The sequence below is a fragment of the Dendrobium catenatum genome, unplaced genomic scaffold (genome assembly GCF_001605985.2).
Source record: "Dendrobium catenatum unplaced genomic scaffold, ASM160598v2 fragScaff_scaffold_798, whole genome shotgun sequence".
NCBI lineage: Eukaryota > Viridiplantae > Streptophyta > Magnoliopsida > Asparagales > Orchidaceae > Dendrobium > Dendrobium catenatum.
This window is the reverse complement of record NW_021319260.1, coordinates 98,980-116,655: the sequence shown is the minus strand read 5'-3', so window position 1 is coordinate 116,655 and position 17,676 is coordinate 98,980. Positions and strand designations below refer to the sequence as shown.

Genomic DNA, 17,676 nt, shown 5'->3' with positions numbered 1-17,676 from the left:
ATAAATAATGTATTTTCCATAATTGGGAAAGGCATTAATATTAATTATGGAGGATGCTATGTCCATGGTAGAAGTTGGAAGAGCCTTGATGTGTTGTTGTTTGATTAAAAAAAGTTGATTTTGAAAGGATTTATTTTTCTTTTGGAAATATTAATTTATGGAATTTTTAGTTTTAAAATCGAACACATCATTATGAATAGCATATCACCTCGAGATGTGAATATATTATTCCCTAATAGGTTCAAATTTTATAACTTTGAATTTTAACCTAATTATTATAGTTAAACTCATAAGAGACAACATATGATCTTGAAAGATCAAAATAATGTTCAATTGAATGTTTGATTATAATAATTTGGATGAAAAATCATTAATCTCATAATTAAAATCATGATAGTAGAACAATATATCTTCCCAAAGGAAGAAAATATTATTTACTATCAATCATTTGAAAATGACAATAATGATTGTTCTGTTTGATTTTCACAAAGAGATTTTATTAATGTGTTGAAAAGTTTGATTATTAAAAAGTTAGATCTGGACTACTAAATCTCCTATGAGTACAAGCCATCGTAGTTAATTACATCATAAAAAACTGATATTTTCTACAAATACTCTTGATTAAAATAGCAGTATAAATTTTATTTAAGAATTCAAATATTGATGTCAAAGGAGGTAAGGGTTAGAATTTTTAAATGGGATTGGGTTAAATTTGACCACTTATTTATGGAGTCAAAGAAAGAATGGTAGAAGATGTTTTGAGATTCTGAATTACTTCAGAAACATCTCAGTTTATCCTAAGTGTTGGGCTTGAATTTGATTAAAATAAATATTTAGTTTGAGTGATCAATTTTATTATAATGTTGGGATTCAATTCTCATAGATTGAGGTCTTATAGCTTAAGTCTACCTCAAAACCTAAGTCTAAATTGGGTATTGAAAATTAGTGACCTGAACCTAGCTAATATAATAATATATTATAAATCTGGACTTACCCCGACCTAGATTGGGAAGCCAGCTAAACCACCTAGGCAATTTAAAATCATGAGTCTGTTTTTTTTTTATACAAGAGTGGTAGGGACATTAGTTAGATTAAGTTTAAGGAATTGGGACCGACATCTATAACAGATTCCTAATTGACCCCTTTTACTTATACTTAATAAAAATGCTAAATATTAATGCAATTAAAATTTAGACTCATTTAAATATGTTTATAATGTAGTACATGCAAGTCGACATATTCAAATCATGTATGCTTGAAATTTTAAAAAGACTTGAAAATAATTTTTTAGAAGACTAGGCTTCCCTATATTTGACACCTCATCCTCATAGGTCAGATTATCCAGACTCTACCCGCAAGCGGGGAAGTGTCTAAAATTAGGAAAGAAGAAGTACAGTAATATGCATAGGACCCTGGGGGCGATCCCCAGTTAAATCACTATATTCGTTATCTTTTTATGTTGCTTAACTCCTAAAATTTAAACTTTTGATTACAAGTAGAAAACCTTTTACACCCTAGCAAGCCTCACCGATCCAGGCTAAAATAAAATTAACATGCAAGATTGCCAAAAACTAAGAAAACAGGCAATCCTAGTCGCATATCAAGACATTAATCATCAATCAAATTTAATTAATATTCAAATTGAAAGTCCATATGACAAGTGCTACTTAATATTACAACTCAAGGTCTGTAGAAAATAAAGTGGTCAGGTACCACTAAAAATAGCTCGTATTATACTCCTAAGACTCGAGTGACTTTAAAAAAGGGACTCTTTTTGTTCACCATTTCTTTGTCCTTATGTGGGCTCCTTGGATTCTCGAATTTAGATATCTAATTGAAAAAGAAACTCCTCCTCGAATGGGGTGTTATCTTTTCTCTTTGTCTATTTAAAAACTATCCTAACTTAGTCTTCTAAATGGAGAAGAACTCTTCCTCTTTGGAATCTAAGTTAAATAGTTATATATCTCTTTTCAAATGTCACTTTGAATTATAACTCAATAAATTTTAATTACATTTGATAAAAATTAAGATATAGACTCAACACCTGTAGGGTTATCCTAAACAATTAATATTGAATCATTCCAAGTAATTATATATTGAATTTAAATACTTAAATTAACCACATTTTTTATCGTATCATAGAGTGCAGGGATTAAATAAACAATCAGAGTAATCATCTAATTCTAACTACCAACATGCAGTGAAAGCTTGAAAAACCCAGCACACAGTAGAAAGTAAACACCGGCCTAGCCTAGATCTAGATGTGGTGCCCTAGAAAATCATCAAAGTGTGTGTAATAGGCTGTGTGGTTTAAATATTTTCTATATCGGGTAATTAGTTTGAGTTGCCTAATGTTCAGATATGTTGAAGGTGTAAGGATGATTTAAGTTTAAGTTACCCAATGATAATCGGTATGATTAAGTGATTTGATTTGATTAAGATTTGAAATTTAATGAATATTAATTAATATTGCTTGGCTTCTAGTTTTAAAGTTAAATTAATGTTTTCTAGATTCAATTTTTTAATTAGAATTATTTGAATTATGTAATACATAATTGAAAGGGTCTAAATTTAACTTTGACATATTTTTGAAGTTTTAATGTTTTTTTAATAAATACTAGATTTTCATATGAGTTGAATGACTTTAAGTTTGCTTAATTTTGATTTTCCTGAAATTAGTTATGATTTTTCAAAGTTTATGTAATTATTTGCATTTTTAAATTAGTTTAATTAAGGATGCTTTTGTAATTTGACTCAAAAGAACTCCAAACTTCTTCAAATTACTTCAAAACTTAAGGAATGACCTAAGGAAGCATTCCCAAGTGTTTGGAAATTTTATGAAAATTTAATTATTTATAATTAATTAAATTCATTAAATATCAATTTTTACTTAAAATTAAAATATGCTCAAAATTGACTTCAAATTAAAGTGATTTTAATTTTATTTGATTAAGGATTAAATTTTTGTTAATTTTATACATTTTTTGAAATTTTTTTATTTAATTTAAATTTATTACAAATTTTTGAATTTTTTTACTCCTAAAAAAGATGAAATTGGATTTGTTTAATTTTTGACCTAATGACTCCCAAATCTAGTGAAATTTGAACCTAATGTACATAATGTCACTAAGTTTAATGTTCTGAAGTTTAACCCCTATTGGATGTGTGTATAATTTCCTATGATTTTTCTAAGTGTCGAGACCTTTTTCTTAATTATTTTTCCTAGGTGTCTATAGTGTTCAACTAGATTTGAAATGTATGTCATCTATCCCTTAAACATATACAAGCACACCACAACAATTATGCAACCTAACTCTAAGAATTTGAAGAGTTATGAATTTTCAAAATTTTAGGTCTAAAATTGATCTATTACTTTGAAAATTCACATCACAGAAGTCCTTTGAACATCTGACCCTAAAAAACTTACAGGTGATGCCTAAGATGTTCAAAAACATCTCACCAAAATTTGGGCTCAAATTGATCACATGATTATGAGAAAATTGCTAAAAATGAATTTAAAACAATTTTAAATAACTCATAATCCAGTCATCAAAACACTTGCATTTTACTTTTAATAAATATTAGGGCTTGAGATCTTTCCAATGAGCCCTGGAACACAAAATTTGGTGAAGAAATGGATTTTCTATGAATTTTTAAATTTTGGCAATATAATTTGAAATTTTAATTCAATTTGACTGAACTTCAATAATAAGATGCATGTCATAAGCACAGCGCGCCATGTCATAGCCCATGGTCTAGGACTAGATTTTCTGTTTGGATTGTCGGATGAAACATGTTGTTTGGTACTGTCGAGACGTCCGGTTGTGCAGTTGGCACGATCAGATGGCTCTGATTGAGCCCAAATTCATTAGTTTAAAATTGAACTGAAACTTCAATTAACCATAACTTTCAAAATACTCATCCAAATTTGATGAAATTTGAAACAGTGCTTTATAGAAACCTAATCTTTTAATACATGAAGTTTGGAGGCTTCATGTGTTATAGATTTGTTGTAGTTTTAAATTAAAATTTTAGATAAAATTTAAGATATCTTACAATCATGTGGATGGATTTGGATGATCTTAGGCTTGTTGAAAAGGTTTTGCAATCCTCTACAACTTCTTTCAAGGGTTCAAGAGCTTTTGATGGCTGGATGAAATTCTGCTACAGCAATTATCCTTTCTCCCTCCTTCTCTCTCTCTTCTCAATTAGGGCTCTCAAGACTTTCAACAACCTAAGAAAAGCTTGGGTAGGCTTATCTTATAGCTGGAGAGGATAAATCTTCAGTTGGATGGATTTTTGAGCTGATGGAATTATAAGTTTTGGAAGATAGGAGAGTATGATGAGCTTAGGGAGGTTTATTTTGGCATTTTCCCCTTATCCCTAATGATTGATTGAGGGGAGAAGACTTTGGGTTGCTGCCAAGTGCCCCTCACTGCCATCCAAATGCATGGGGAGGACATGTGTTGATGAAAATCCTGTAGGTTGAATGTTTGACTAACTTTGACCACTCCAAATGCCCATGTTAACCATTTGACTAGCCAACTTGCCACATGGGATGGTGAGGTAACATAGGGAGTGTTTTGAGTTGACTTCACTACAGGAAAAAACATCATTTTCGGCGGGCATTTTCGTCAGAAAAATGGCTAAAATCCGCCGGAAATGCTAATTTCCGACGGAATATTTTTGAGCTGGAAAATAAGAAAAAAAATGTCAAGCAGCTACCTGCCCTTATCCCTAATGATTGATTGAGGGGAGAAGACTTTGGGTTGCTGCCAAGTGCCCCTCACTGCCATCCAAATGCATGGATAGGACATGTGTTGATGAAAATCCTGTAGGTTGAATGTTTGACTAACTTTGACCACTCCAAATGCCCATGTTGATCATTTGACTAGCCAACTTGTCACATGGGATGGTGAGGTGGCATAGGGAGTGTTTTGAGTTGACTTCACTACAGGAAACAACATCACTTTCGGCGGGCATTTTTGTCAGGAAAATGGCTAAAATCCCCCGGAAATTAGCATTTCCAGCGGAAAACTTTCCGATGGTAAAACACGCATCGGAAAAGCCCTTCCGGCAAAAAATTCATCGGAGAAATATTTTCGGCGAAATATTTTGCGCCGAAAAATAAGAAATAAACATGGCAAGCAGATACCTGCCTACTCCATCTAACCCGAGCAGGCCCCCAAGCCAAACTCAACCTGCCAACCTCAGGGCTAACCCGAACAACCCCCGCACACCAACCTCTAGCAGACCAGACTGGGCCCGCGCTTATGCGCTTGCGGCGGTGTTCGACCCCCCGCCACTCAACGTTTTACCTGTCTGTTCCAACCGCTAAGCCAAACATTAAAAGCTGCTAAGAAACAAACTTTTTTATATTTAAAGTAGAACTGATTAATATATATTAAAAATAATTATAAGTAAAACTAATTAATTATAACATAATTTTAAAATATATATATTATTACATTCTAACGTAATTTTAAAAATATATTGTTTTTCTAAACTCTAAATAATTTAATTTGATAATAAGTCACTAAATTATTTAACTTAATTTAACAAAATAAATAATTATAAATATTTATTATAACAATTTTTTAAACATATTTAATTTTTGTCGGAAATCCGCCGAAAATTCCGTCGAAATTACATCCGTCGGAAAGCAAATCGGAAAATACGATGGATCTCCATTAAAAAATTTTCGTCAGAAATCCTCCTTAATTTCTGTCAAATTTATTTTCGCCGAAAATTCCATCGGAAATTAGCTATTTTTCTGTAGTGCTTGGAAAGATTATCATGCCATAGGATTAGGATTTGAATGGGTACATGTTATTTTGAGGGAGTTTGACCAAGTCAAAGTGTATTGACTTGGTTAAATTAACCATGACTTAACTCCAAGCAAGTTTGAATATGTTTGAATGAATTTTTGAAATGGATTTGAGGGATTGAATGGATATGTTTGATTAAATGGATTGATTTGACCCATTTAATCCTTAAAGGGTATTTAGTCAACCTAGGTTGACTTGGTTAATTAGGTTGACCTAAAGCCTGGGTTTGAACTCAATGGATTTGATTTAATATTTTGAATATTTTAGAGGTGATCTCAATATTTGGGGAAGCTTCAAGGTCAAAATCCATTGGGTAGCAGATCTAGTGGTATAGGTTATAAATATTTGAAGGTATCATAGCCTTTTGGAATTAATTTAGTTTAGCTCAAATTTGGAGGGTTGCCTCTAGATACATGTCCTATTAATATGCAATTGATAAACTTTAAATCAGTGGTCCTTTTACTAGAGTTTGACATGTTTGAAAAATCCTTAAAAAGGGCTTTTAGGACAAGGGCTTTAGACTTGTGATTTTGGTCTGAATTTTAGGATTTGAGCTGGATTCTAGATTTGATTGCTTGAATTTGAATCATCCTCATCACTCATAACCATATGGGTGATTATGAATGATTGGATAGTATTGAAGTTTGATCATAGGCTAGATTAATTAGAGTTTGAGCTAGAGATTGAATTGCCTAGGAGTCTAGACATGTTTGATGTTTGAATAGGGTTGAAATCAAGGTTGATTTGAGATCTGAATTGATCGAGAGTTTGGATTGATTTGAATCTTGATTGGCCCTAGAATCTAGAGAGACTCTAGGGTATGGAGTCTAGAAGATCTTAGATCTAGATAGATCTTAAGATCTGAATTAGTCTAGAAGAATCCTAGGGTCTAGAATAGATCTTAGGGTATAGAATTCAGGAAAAAGGTCAGTGATCTCATACAAAAATGACGTCGACAACTATTCTATTATTAATGTTTTATTGGTATACTTTTCATTGATGTTTCTCCATATTGGGAAGTCACCCCTCGTAATGATCTATGATATGGACCTTATTAATGACTCTTTTGGCCAACCCTTGACAAAATTCCCTAATTCCTTGGAACTTTCCTCTCTTACTGACCCATCTCATGGATTCAGCCATCTTGGTGACTTCTTTTAGCCAACCCTTGGCTAACATCCTCTCTTTAGAGGAAAGTGTTGTCCATATTCTTTTATATCAAGTCGTTCCTTACCTTGAAAACCCCTTTAGATTCCAAGGAGTTGATCAACTCTTACAATAATGTGTGTTGGGCATTATACATTAAGGTGTTAGCTTTCCAGTTGTTAACTTTTAAGCTCCTAAAACTATATGGATTGACATATTATCCCATTATTTTACCATGATTCTCTATAAATATAAAAGATAAAAGGATTTTTCTATGTAGGAGAATCATCCATAGCACCCACCCTTTTAAGAACCTTTAAGAAGTTCTTTTAGTCCATTTTATTCACTTTTGAATTTGGGCTTCTTGGTTCCTCTCACTTACTATTCTCCTGGCTTTGCTTTCCAGCATATTATTAACACTCAAAGAGCATTGAGAACTAAAGCTTGGTTAATCGATAATTATAGCTTCCTTACATCATCTCATTATTATCTATTTCACATTGATGTGTGTTCTTCTCCACTTATCCTTAGTCATCATCAAGCCCTCCATTCGGTAACGCTCCCTCTACTCACCAACCCATAGTAATAAGTAGGGTTCACCTTTAGGAAGATCTTAGAATTTTTTTTTTTTTTGTAGGCAGCCTTAGAACCTATTTAGAGATTGGCCTTATCAATTGGATTTAGGGGGTTAAAGAGCCCATAGATCAAATGCACGGCTCGTTATTCTCAATGACATTGCATAGTCATTAATCCATGTTATCTCTTGGATCACTCACAAATGATGTCACATGGTTGTTGAGTTATTTAGATTTCATGTCAATGTAATTAATGAGACATATATTATAACCCAAACTTCTCATGACCATTGGCACCTACTTGGTTCTCAGCAAGCAACAACATTACCTTTAACACTACAGGAAAATGACTGATTCCCGACAGCCTTCTATAAAAAATGGCAAATTTTCGTCTAAATAACACATTTCCAACAAAAATTATTTGTACTGGTAAAGCATGAGTCAAAAAATAATTACTTGCAAAAAAATTTGCTGGAAAAGTTTCTGGCGGATTTTCGATGAAAATCGCTGCCAGAAAAATAAAAAAAAATTCTAGCAAAACTAATTTTTTCCTTGCTCGAATTTTGTCTTCCAACCCGCTTCCCGCCGACAACTGCCCGCTACCTACGGCCTGCAAGTGCTTGCACACTCGCTACCAACATGCAAATGCCCGATGTCCACGTGCGCCTTCCCGCATGTAATAACCCATATTTTTGACTTTGTTAATTTTTTTCTGGAGTTATTATAACAACAAATTATAAACCGTATTTGCCATGATATTTTGATCGAAGTATTTTATTTACACGAATTTTTTTCATAATTTTTGGACACTGGTGAAAATTCTTAAGAAATTTATTTATATCGGTACAAGTGAGGATTTCGGGACCTTTAGGTGTCCATTCTGTAAACCGATTTCACCGATATTTTTTAAATATTATGATTTGTTTTATAAATATTCTTCTGTAATTTTCTGAGCCCAAATATGATTTATTTGAATTTTATACTAAGGAATTGATTTGATTAAATATTATATTAATATTATAATATTAATTTATTATAAATATCTAAAGGTACTAAGTATTTAAAAAGCCATTTACTTTTCATTTTGGGCAATAGAGAGAGCCTTAAGGGAAATGTGAGAGAATGAGAATGAGGGAGAAAAGGAAAATACAAATTTGAAAGAAAAAATATAAAAAAATATAAAACCTTTAGAATAAAAAATAAGATAAAGATTTCTTACAACGAGATGAGCAAATCTTTCAACTGACCAGATAGACAGAAAATCACATTGCAGCCTGCAAATCCGTGTTTTTCTTTATTGTCTCTTCTCTTTCTCTCACATTTCCCATAGGCTCTCTTCTGTTGCCGAAAATGAAAGGAAATGGCTTTTTAAATACTTAGTGCCTTTAGATATTTATAATAAAATAATATTATAATATTAACATAATATTTAATCAAATCAATTCTTTAGTATAAAATTCAAATAAATAATTTTTGGGATAAAAAATTACAAAAAAAAATTTATAAAACAAATCATAATATTTAAAAAAATATCAGTGAATCGGTTTGCAAGACGAACACCTAAAGGTCCCAAAATTCTCATTTGTACCGACAGATACAAATTCTTTAAGGATTTTCATCGGTGTCCAAAAATTACGAAAAAAATTCGTGTAAATAAAATACTTCGATCAAAATATCACGGCAAAGACGGTTTACGATTTAGAGTTATAATGACTGCATAAAAAAATTAACAAAGTCAAAAATACGGGTTATTACAATCTACTCACATTAAGAAAATATCGTCCCCGACATTTCCCTTAAGGATTTGGGAATGTAAATTAATGCAAATTAATGTTATTAAATTATGTATGTAAATTAATGCACCTTAAACTACCAAATCTACCCAATTCTCAATCAAATCCTACGTACAGCTCTGATAATAATCAATTCTTCCAACAACTATGCCCTGACACTCGCGACTGTGTGAGAGTTCTAACCCCGTTCATTCACGAGGATATCCATTACCCATCCACTCGGCCGCGAAGCAAAAATTGCTAGAGTTATTACTATTTTTTATTTAAATTATAACTCATATGATATTATTATAATGATTAATTACAAAATAATATTAGTTAATTAATTAATTTAAATTTGTAAATTAGTTTAGTTAATTAATTAATTAGTTAATATTATTAGTTTATTTAAATTAATTAATTTGTTTAGTTAATTAGTTTATTCTTTTTTTTAATTATAAATATATAATTATTTCCTAGAAATATTTAAAATCCGTCAGAAATTTGTTGTAAATATTTTATTGAAATCCATTGGAAAATCATAAAAAATCCGTCATAAATATTTCTTCAAAAATTCGCCAAAAATCCATCCAAAAATCTTCTTAAATTTCCGACGTAAAATTTCTGCCAAAAAAATCTATCGAACGTATTTTTCCTATAGCGTAAATGAAATCTCATGCATACTACTAATATGCTGAGCTACTCAGCACCTAAAGTCACTCGAGCTATCAGATGGATTTCGGATGATCTGGGGCCAACTCACTACCCAATTTGTCATTTAGATAACCTCCACGCATTATGCTGCTTAGGATTTGTATCATGCCCCTTCAAATGTTCTATTTTATTGTAAATTTTTCTTAAGATCTACCGTGCATTTCTAGCAGTGATGTAACATCACTACGGCGGATTTTTCCGGCGGCTTTCTGACGGTTTATTTCAGGCGGCCTTCCTGCATTCTAAGATAAAATATGTCCAACTATTTTTTTTTTGCAGATTTTTCGGCGGTTGTCCAGCGGCTTTGTTTCCGAAGGCATTTCCGGGGGCCTTTCCGGCCACTTTTTCTTATTACATTTTACATAAAAAAAATATTACACTTTAAACACTTTTGTCTTTTCAGCAAACTGGTCGGGACTTTGAAGCATACTCACTTCGAATCCCAAAGCAGAAGGGCAACACGTGCGAGCAGCCTGGCAGCTTCATTTTTTAAATATTTTTTATTTTTTATTTTTGGCGGCTATGGTCGCTGGAAAACTGCCGGTTTTAGTTTCCTACGTGGTTTATACTGGTAGAAAAAAAAACTACCGAAAGGCCACTGGAAAACTTCAGTATCGCAGGAAATTCTTCAAGTTCCGCCAGAAAAAGCCACCGGTAATGACGGATTTTCTTGTAGTGCATGCATATAATGGGTACTTAGAAAGTCATGTGAACTAATGCTTATTTATGTTATAAATTTTGTTTTGTTGTGATGAGTTGTTATGTGTTATGGGCAAAGCTGTATGGATGCTAGGTTAAAGGTTTGGAACGATAATATTCTACAATATTTATTATTTACTCCTTCAACCTCATTGCTTGCTCTCTTTCTATTTCTTTTATAAGATTACCCTGAAAAAATTATTATTTTTCATGTTGTGGACTAATCCACTGGTGATGTTTTTTGGTGCACTAGGTCTATGAGTAGGCTCAAAGGTTAATTTTTTAAAAAAATCTAAAATAATCAGTAAAGTTTTTCAATTCTTCCGACTCTTTATCATCTTTTGAAAAAATATGAAAAGAGTATTTGTGTAGTTTGTAGCTTAAATGAGTAGATGAAATAGTCAAATTTAAGTAGATAATGATATCAAATTATGCCTTTCTCCAACTACGTGGGTTTTCATCATGTCATCTTAAAAATCAAATTCTCTTTTAAATCTAATAAATAAATAACATTATTGAGAAAATATAATTCTTATTTTCTTAAAATAAATTCCTTCATGCTCAAGCCTGGCTAAACATTTCAAAGCAGGTAACTTAAAAGTTGGGACTAAACATATATAACACAATCGATTCTTGTTTGATCCAATCTTCCTTAACGCAACTTACTAAATAAAAAATTATATATAGATCGAAAAGCTTCTTCTCGAAGATCTTTAATAACAATCAAACATGAAGATATTGTGAATAAAGTCCAACTGCATCTGCAATCCTAACTCATGTGGGAGTTCATGCACGAATAAGTGAGCAGATTCATCAAAGAGTCCAGTGGTTTATCTAAAATGAAGAATAAGATTTAGGCTTTGTTATAAATTGCGAAATTTGGATGAAATCAGCAAAAATAAAAATTAAATTTTATTATAGTTCCATAAACAATCAAAATTTACATAATATGCAAGAAATGAAAGAGTCAGTTTCGATCTTCCAAATCAAGTCCAAGTCCTTTCCTGTTCCATTCACAGAAAGCTATAACATTCAAATTCATGAGAAAGATGACCGTTAAAGACGGAAGCCGAAGCGGAGGTAGAAGTAGCAGAAAGACGCAATGAGGACGACGGCCTCCACCGCATACATCAGATAGAAGACACAACGGTCGAATATCACCCGTTGAATGAAGGGCTCCGACAACAGCGACCGACGATTCTGCCTCCACCGCCGCCACGCCGATGAGAGGGAGCCCACGTTTCCATTAACAGCCCACTGCCTCTGCTCTTTTCTTCCCATCATTTTCTTCCTCAGCCATTCCCTCTTGCGTCCGGCCATATATTCTATTCTCTCTCTCTATCCTCACGATTTTACTGAGTTGAAGGAAGAGAAGGAGAGAAAGCTTATATAATTGTAGAGGTTTGGACGCGCTCTTGACTGTATATGTGTCAAATCAATGTGATTTTCTTAGCTCTTTCCTTCTTCAGGGAGGAAGAAGGAGAGTAATGAATGTTGGTCTACGGTGGTTTACCTATAGTGCGGTCAGCAAAGGAGGTCCAACTAATTTTTTAGATTGAATGTTTAATAAGCCTCCCCCAAAACGAACGTTTAATAAATGTAGAAATATATTATAGAGGCGTGGAGGGTGAGGGGAAGCTTCCATTTTTTGCTGTCTGGCCATATTTTAATACATTAATCTATTAACTTTAATGAACTGTACAGCTATGCTCATCTGTGACAAAAAAATTTAATGAAGTCAAAATGTATGATGCTAGGGGAAAATTTTGATAAATACTATTCTTCTCTTTAAGAATTTACATAGAAACAATCTCCCGGGTACAAACAGGTTGATTTGAACCTGACCTAGTTTTGTAAATGGGTCAGAGATTCAAAATCGGACCCAACCGGCTGGTTTACTGGGTTGACTCAACTTTACCCAAGATTGCATGGCAACCGCGAGCAAGGCAATATGCAAGGATCACGTGAGTCAAGAGAGTGCCGAGTGCGCAAGTGCGATTAGGCGAGTGTGTGACTGTGTGAGGGAGAGCGGCGCGAGTGTGAGACGCGACGAGGTCAACTTGGGTTGCCTGGCAGACCAAGCAAGGGGTGTTGTGGCCTACGGGTGGAGCGGCAATTGCACAGGTGTGATGTGCGATCGCGATGTGTGCGTGTGGTCTAAGTTGAAGGCGACTGGAGAGAGTTAACAAGTCAATATTAGGTCAAACTCGGATTACCGTGTTGACTCAGACCCAGCCCATTTTTTCAAATGGGTCAAAAAATGAAAACCAAATATGAACTATTTGTTAAACGAGTCAACCCAAATCCTAATTTTCCCGGTCAAGTTCTGGTCGGTCAATATTTGACACTCCTAGCTGGTGACTTTGGTCACAAGTTTCCTCTGTTCTTGTGATCATGATGAAAAAGGAAAGTTTTGCTCAAATTCCTTGAGAGCTATTTTGATCTTTGTTTTTAATTGAAGAATTAAAAATTCTAAGCACTTGTATATTATCAATAAAGGTACTCAGACCAAATTTGTCTAATAAATTTAGAGTTCTCTTAACTCAATTTTTCTGTATCTTGAATGTTCTTGATTAATCATTGATCTTGGGAGCTAGACCTAGTGCTGGAATTATTTCTAAAGACTTGAATGTTATCTGTTATCAATTTGTAGATATTGAAGAAGTTGTTTAAATCGTATCTTGCACTTCTTTGATCTTGGACTAAACTGTGGCTGATATTTGATGGTAGGGTTGCAAATTGGTATGGCTAATATTTGTATATTGTTTTAAGTAACTACTATACGCGCAGCGGTTCTATTTCTTTATATGCATACCAAAGACTTTGAGTTCAGTGCTGTTACATTGAAAACAATTTTCTAATTACTAATTTTTTATGATGCACATATATCAACACAGCGACACATACACAACGATATGGATGCATCAATTATTAAAAATATAGGATACAAATACTGGTTGAACATACTATTATAATTTTTATATCTTAAAAATAGTACATAGATATTGAAGAAATATAATATTAAGAATAACTGAGAAATAATAAATCATTTAATTATGATATGTGATTAAAATGATTAATATTTGGATGTCAAGAGTTGGACGTTGATGTTGTGCTTCAAGCATTAAGAAGATAGACGAAAATGAAACCATGAGTTAGGCATCGATCGTTGATATCGAGACAGCACTGGTCATCTATTTTGAGACATTGTTAGACAAAAAGATGAGATGCCTAGACGGCACAAGCACTATAGGAAAATCGGCCGTTACCAGCGGGATTTTCCAGCAGAAACGGACACTTTTTTAGCAAAAATTCAAATTTCTGACGAATTTTTTATTCTTTATAAACTGCATAGGAAAAGCAATACATTGATTTGATGAGAGAGGGTCTTAGCTTTCTATAGGACGAAGACATGTTAAAATGAGGAAGAAAGAATGGGTCGGCCGAAATAGGGATCCTACATGCAGTATTTCTGGCGGCCTCAACTACAATAAAAATTTTTACTTGAAACTGGCAGTCAATTCGCCGGAAAATGTGTTGAACATAAGTTGAACCGGCAGCTAGCATACAGCTGGAATTTGTGGCGGTCATAAAGCCGGTATAAATGTTGGTGAATACCAGCCATTAATCCGCCAGCTTGGCCGCCAGACTTTCCGATGGACCCATAGCCGCCAGAAAGTCCCCCAGTATTTCATGATTTTCCAGTACTAAAGGGCATGATTATGGGTGTAGAAAATATTGGAGTTAAATTTTGATTTTAAGATGGTTTTGAAACATTTATATTATAACGATGATCGATGTTAATATCGCGAAGACATCAGATGTTATTGTAAAACCATAGCAACAATATGCCAAAGAGAAATGAAAATGAGAATGATCGGAGAATAGGATATTGAGTGTGGACAATTGACTTAGGATTATTGAGAGGAAATAAGAAATTTAATTTTATTTTTTATCAAATTAAGATATAGAGTATAAGAGATTATATTACAAACTTTTTATAAAACACCTAGGATATGTGTGTCCAATTTATTTTTAGTATTTTATAATCTTAGATGTTTCTGACGTGTCTGCTACACGTCGGACACTGTACACTACTTTGAGAAGAAATGTCAACGCAAAATACTAAAGGATATGCCGATTAATCTAGAATTCATTAGGCATGTTAAGCATTTGATTTTGAAAATTTTTGGTAAAGCTTTAGAAGAGTTTTCATGGCTATTAAGCAGAATTTCAGAAGAATTTAAGTTTAATTTAAGTGTAATTCTAAGAAATTAGCTTTAACATAATGTCGCCCAATTTTTAATAAAATTTGGCAAAGATTATATAGAGTTTTAACATTGAACAGATTCTCAATGAATTTTCAATTAAAATTATCTATAGTTCTAACAACGTTTTCAATGAGAATCCTCCCACCTAGTCAGACAAAAAACTAGCTAAAGAAGAACACTTGAAAAAGATATCTTCTAGATCCATAGAGCTTTCCTGTCTATTTCAGCTTTCAAACCATGAATTAGTCTTCATTTTGGACAAAGTTTTTGCTGCTTTTCTAAAATAGGTTTTAATATAAGAATTTTTTGAATTAAAAACTTTTATACTTGAAAACCGTTTTAAAAAACAGTAAAAAAGTTATCTCAAATGAAACATTTTCAACTAAGACTTATTTATAAATTTTGATCTAGTTGAATGTACGTATCACTTTGTCTTATTCATATTCTTATATCTCAAAAAAATCATGAGACTATTCATGTGTTGTCAATTTATCCCCATAGAATCATATTTTTTAAATTTGATCCCCAAATATACAAAATTTATCTCAATTTAATTCATATTGGATCTTCAGCAGGACGTAGGGACTGAGTGTCAGGCCTTGAACAGAACGTCGGGTCTTCGGCAGGACGTAGGGGCTGAACGTCGGGCCTTAAGGCGGTGGTCCGGCGAGGTCCTGCGGTGATCCGGCGAGGTTTCTACGGTGGTCCGGCGGTGGTCCGACGAGGTTCTGCGGTGGTCCGGCGGCTGTCGAGGAGGAGCTCCTTCCTTCTCTTCTTCCTTCTCTTCTCTTCTTCTCTCTCTTGCTTGGATCCCCTCTTGTGAAGAATGAGGGCTCTATTTATAGATTTTCTGGAGTGGCATGGCCCGTAAATAGGTGTGAGATCAAGGGCGAATAGGGAGTGGTTCGAATTGTAGGCCGATAGTGAACCCTTAGATCATGCCCCGTTTGTTGGACATTTGGAGGTCTTAATGATGTCGGAATTCAGCGATCTTGGGCTCGTTGGATTTTTCTCGTCGATCTGTTCGATTCGAGTATAAGATTGTCGAAATCGAAGACCGTTTGGTAACTCAAATTGCTGTTTGAACCTTCCAACAGCACTTTGAGCCCTTGATTTGGACTCATTTGGGCTCGGATTGAGTTGAACTTGGTGTCGTCGGGTTCGTATTTCTGAGACGCTCAGTTTGACTATAAGCTCGCTGAAATCGGAGTTTGGATGCTCCCGAAATTAAATTTGAAGTTTCCAACTAGCCTTTTGCCTCGAGATTCGTGTCCGATCAAGATAATTTTGCATGAGCGTTATCAGTTGCCCCCTATTTCGGACGTCAGAAGCTCTAGGAGTCCGAAATATTTGTTCCAAATTTTTCACCAGTCAAATTCACAAACAAATTGCTTCCAAAGTTAACAATTTGCTCGATCTTGATAAGAAGCCCCATTTGGCTCGAAGTATCCAAATTTGAGTCTGGAATGTTAAAAAACGTGTCCGGAGACCCCAAAAACGTTCGAAATCAGACTTTCGGATGAAATTTGGGTCCGAAATGGTTGGGCAGCCGGACGGCCGGAACGGCGTGCCGCGCCGCGTGTGCACGAACGCGCGGCCCGCGTTCCAGCAGGGCCGCTCTGACCCGGCGCGGTCCGCAGAGCGGGCTGCCTGGCCGCGCACAAGCCGGGTCCGGGCCCTGACCGCTGCGGCCGCACAGCCTGACCTGACCCGCGCGTCGGTTCCCGCCTGACTCGCGAGTTGTCGCAAGCGTACCGCTTGAGCGCCGCAGCGGGCCGCCTGACCCGCGCTGCCTGCTCCAACGGGCCCGCCTGACCCGCGAGGTGGCCCGCACCGCTTGGAGCTGCCGCTCCATAAGGCGGTGGGAGGTGAGGCGGTTCGGCCCACCGCCTCAAGTGGGCCCCACCTCAATGAAAAATTATCTTTTTCATGTTTTTTGTCCAGAAAAAATTCTAAAAAATTCCAAAAAATTCACAAAAAAATATGAAAAATTCCGAAAATTTTAGAAAAATTTAGGAATTCAAAAATTCTAGAAACTTCCTTTCTCTCCCCTAAAAAACTATAAATAGGTCCTTAAAGCCTTTAGAAAATCACTCCTCCCCTCTTCTTCTTCTGTTTTCTTCTCTTCTCCCTCTGTCCTTTCTATTGAGGCCTTCCCTCGGTTTTCCGAGGCCCCTCTTTTGGCAAGGAAGTCCGGAGATAACCCTTCTTCTTTTCTCCCTCTGTCCTTTCTATTGAGGCATTCCCTTGGTTTTCTGAGGCCCCTCTCTTGGCAAGGAAGTCCGGAGATTTCTCCTTCTTCTCTTCCCCTCTGTCCTTTCTATTGAGGCCTTCCCTCAGTTTTTCGAGGCCCCTCTCTTGGCAAGGAAGTCCGGAGATTTCTTCTTCTTCTCTTCTCCCTTTGTCCTTTCTATTGAGGCCTTCCCTCGGTTTTCTGAGGCCCCTCTCTTGGAAAGGAAGTCTGGAGATTTCTCCTTCTTCTCTTCTCCCTCTGTCCTTTCTATTGAGGCCTTCCCTCGGTTTTCCGAGGCCCCTCTTTTGGCAAGGAAGTCCGGAGATTTCTCCTTCTTCTCTTCTCCCTATGTCCTTACAATTGAGACTTTTCCTTGGTTTTCCAAGTCCCCTCTCTTGGCGAGGAAGTCTGGAGATTCCCCCTTCTTCTCTTCTCCCT

General features: G+C 34.9%; 1 protein-coding gene across 1 annotated transcript; it reads right to left on the bottom strand.

The window, feature by feature from the left end:
- Positions 1-11,632: 11,632 nt before the first annotated feature.
- On the bottom strand, positions 11,633-12,115 carry LOC110114433. The gene has a single exon (XM_020847311.2). It carries the CDS (start codon positions 12,052-12,054, stop codon positions 11,791-11,793), a length of 264 nt encoding a protein of 87 aa, XP_020702970.1. The 5' UTR covers positions 12,055-12,115; the 3' UTR covers positions 11,633-11,790.
- Positions 12,116-17,676: the final 5,561 nt, after the last annotated feature.

Bases quoted from the DNA above. Each gene is read 5' to 3' on its own strand.
- LOC110114433 (XM_020847311.2), bottom strand. From the start codon at position 12,054: ATGGCCGGACGCAAGAGGGAATGGCTGAGGAAGAAAATGATGGGAAGA.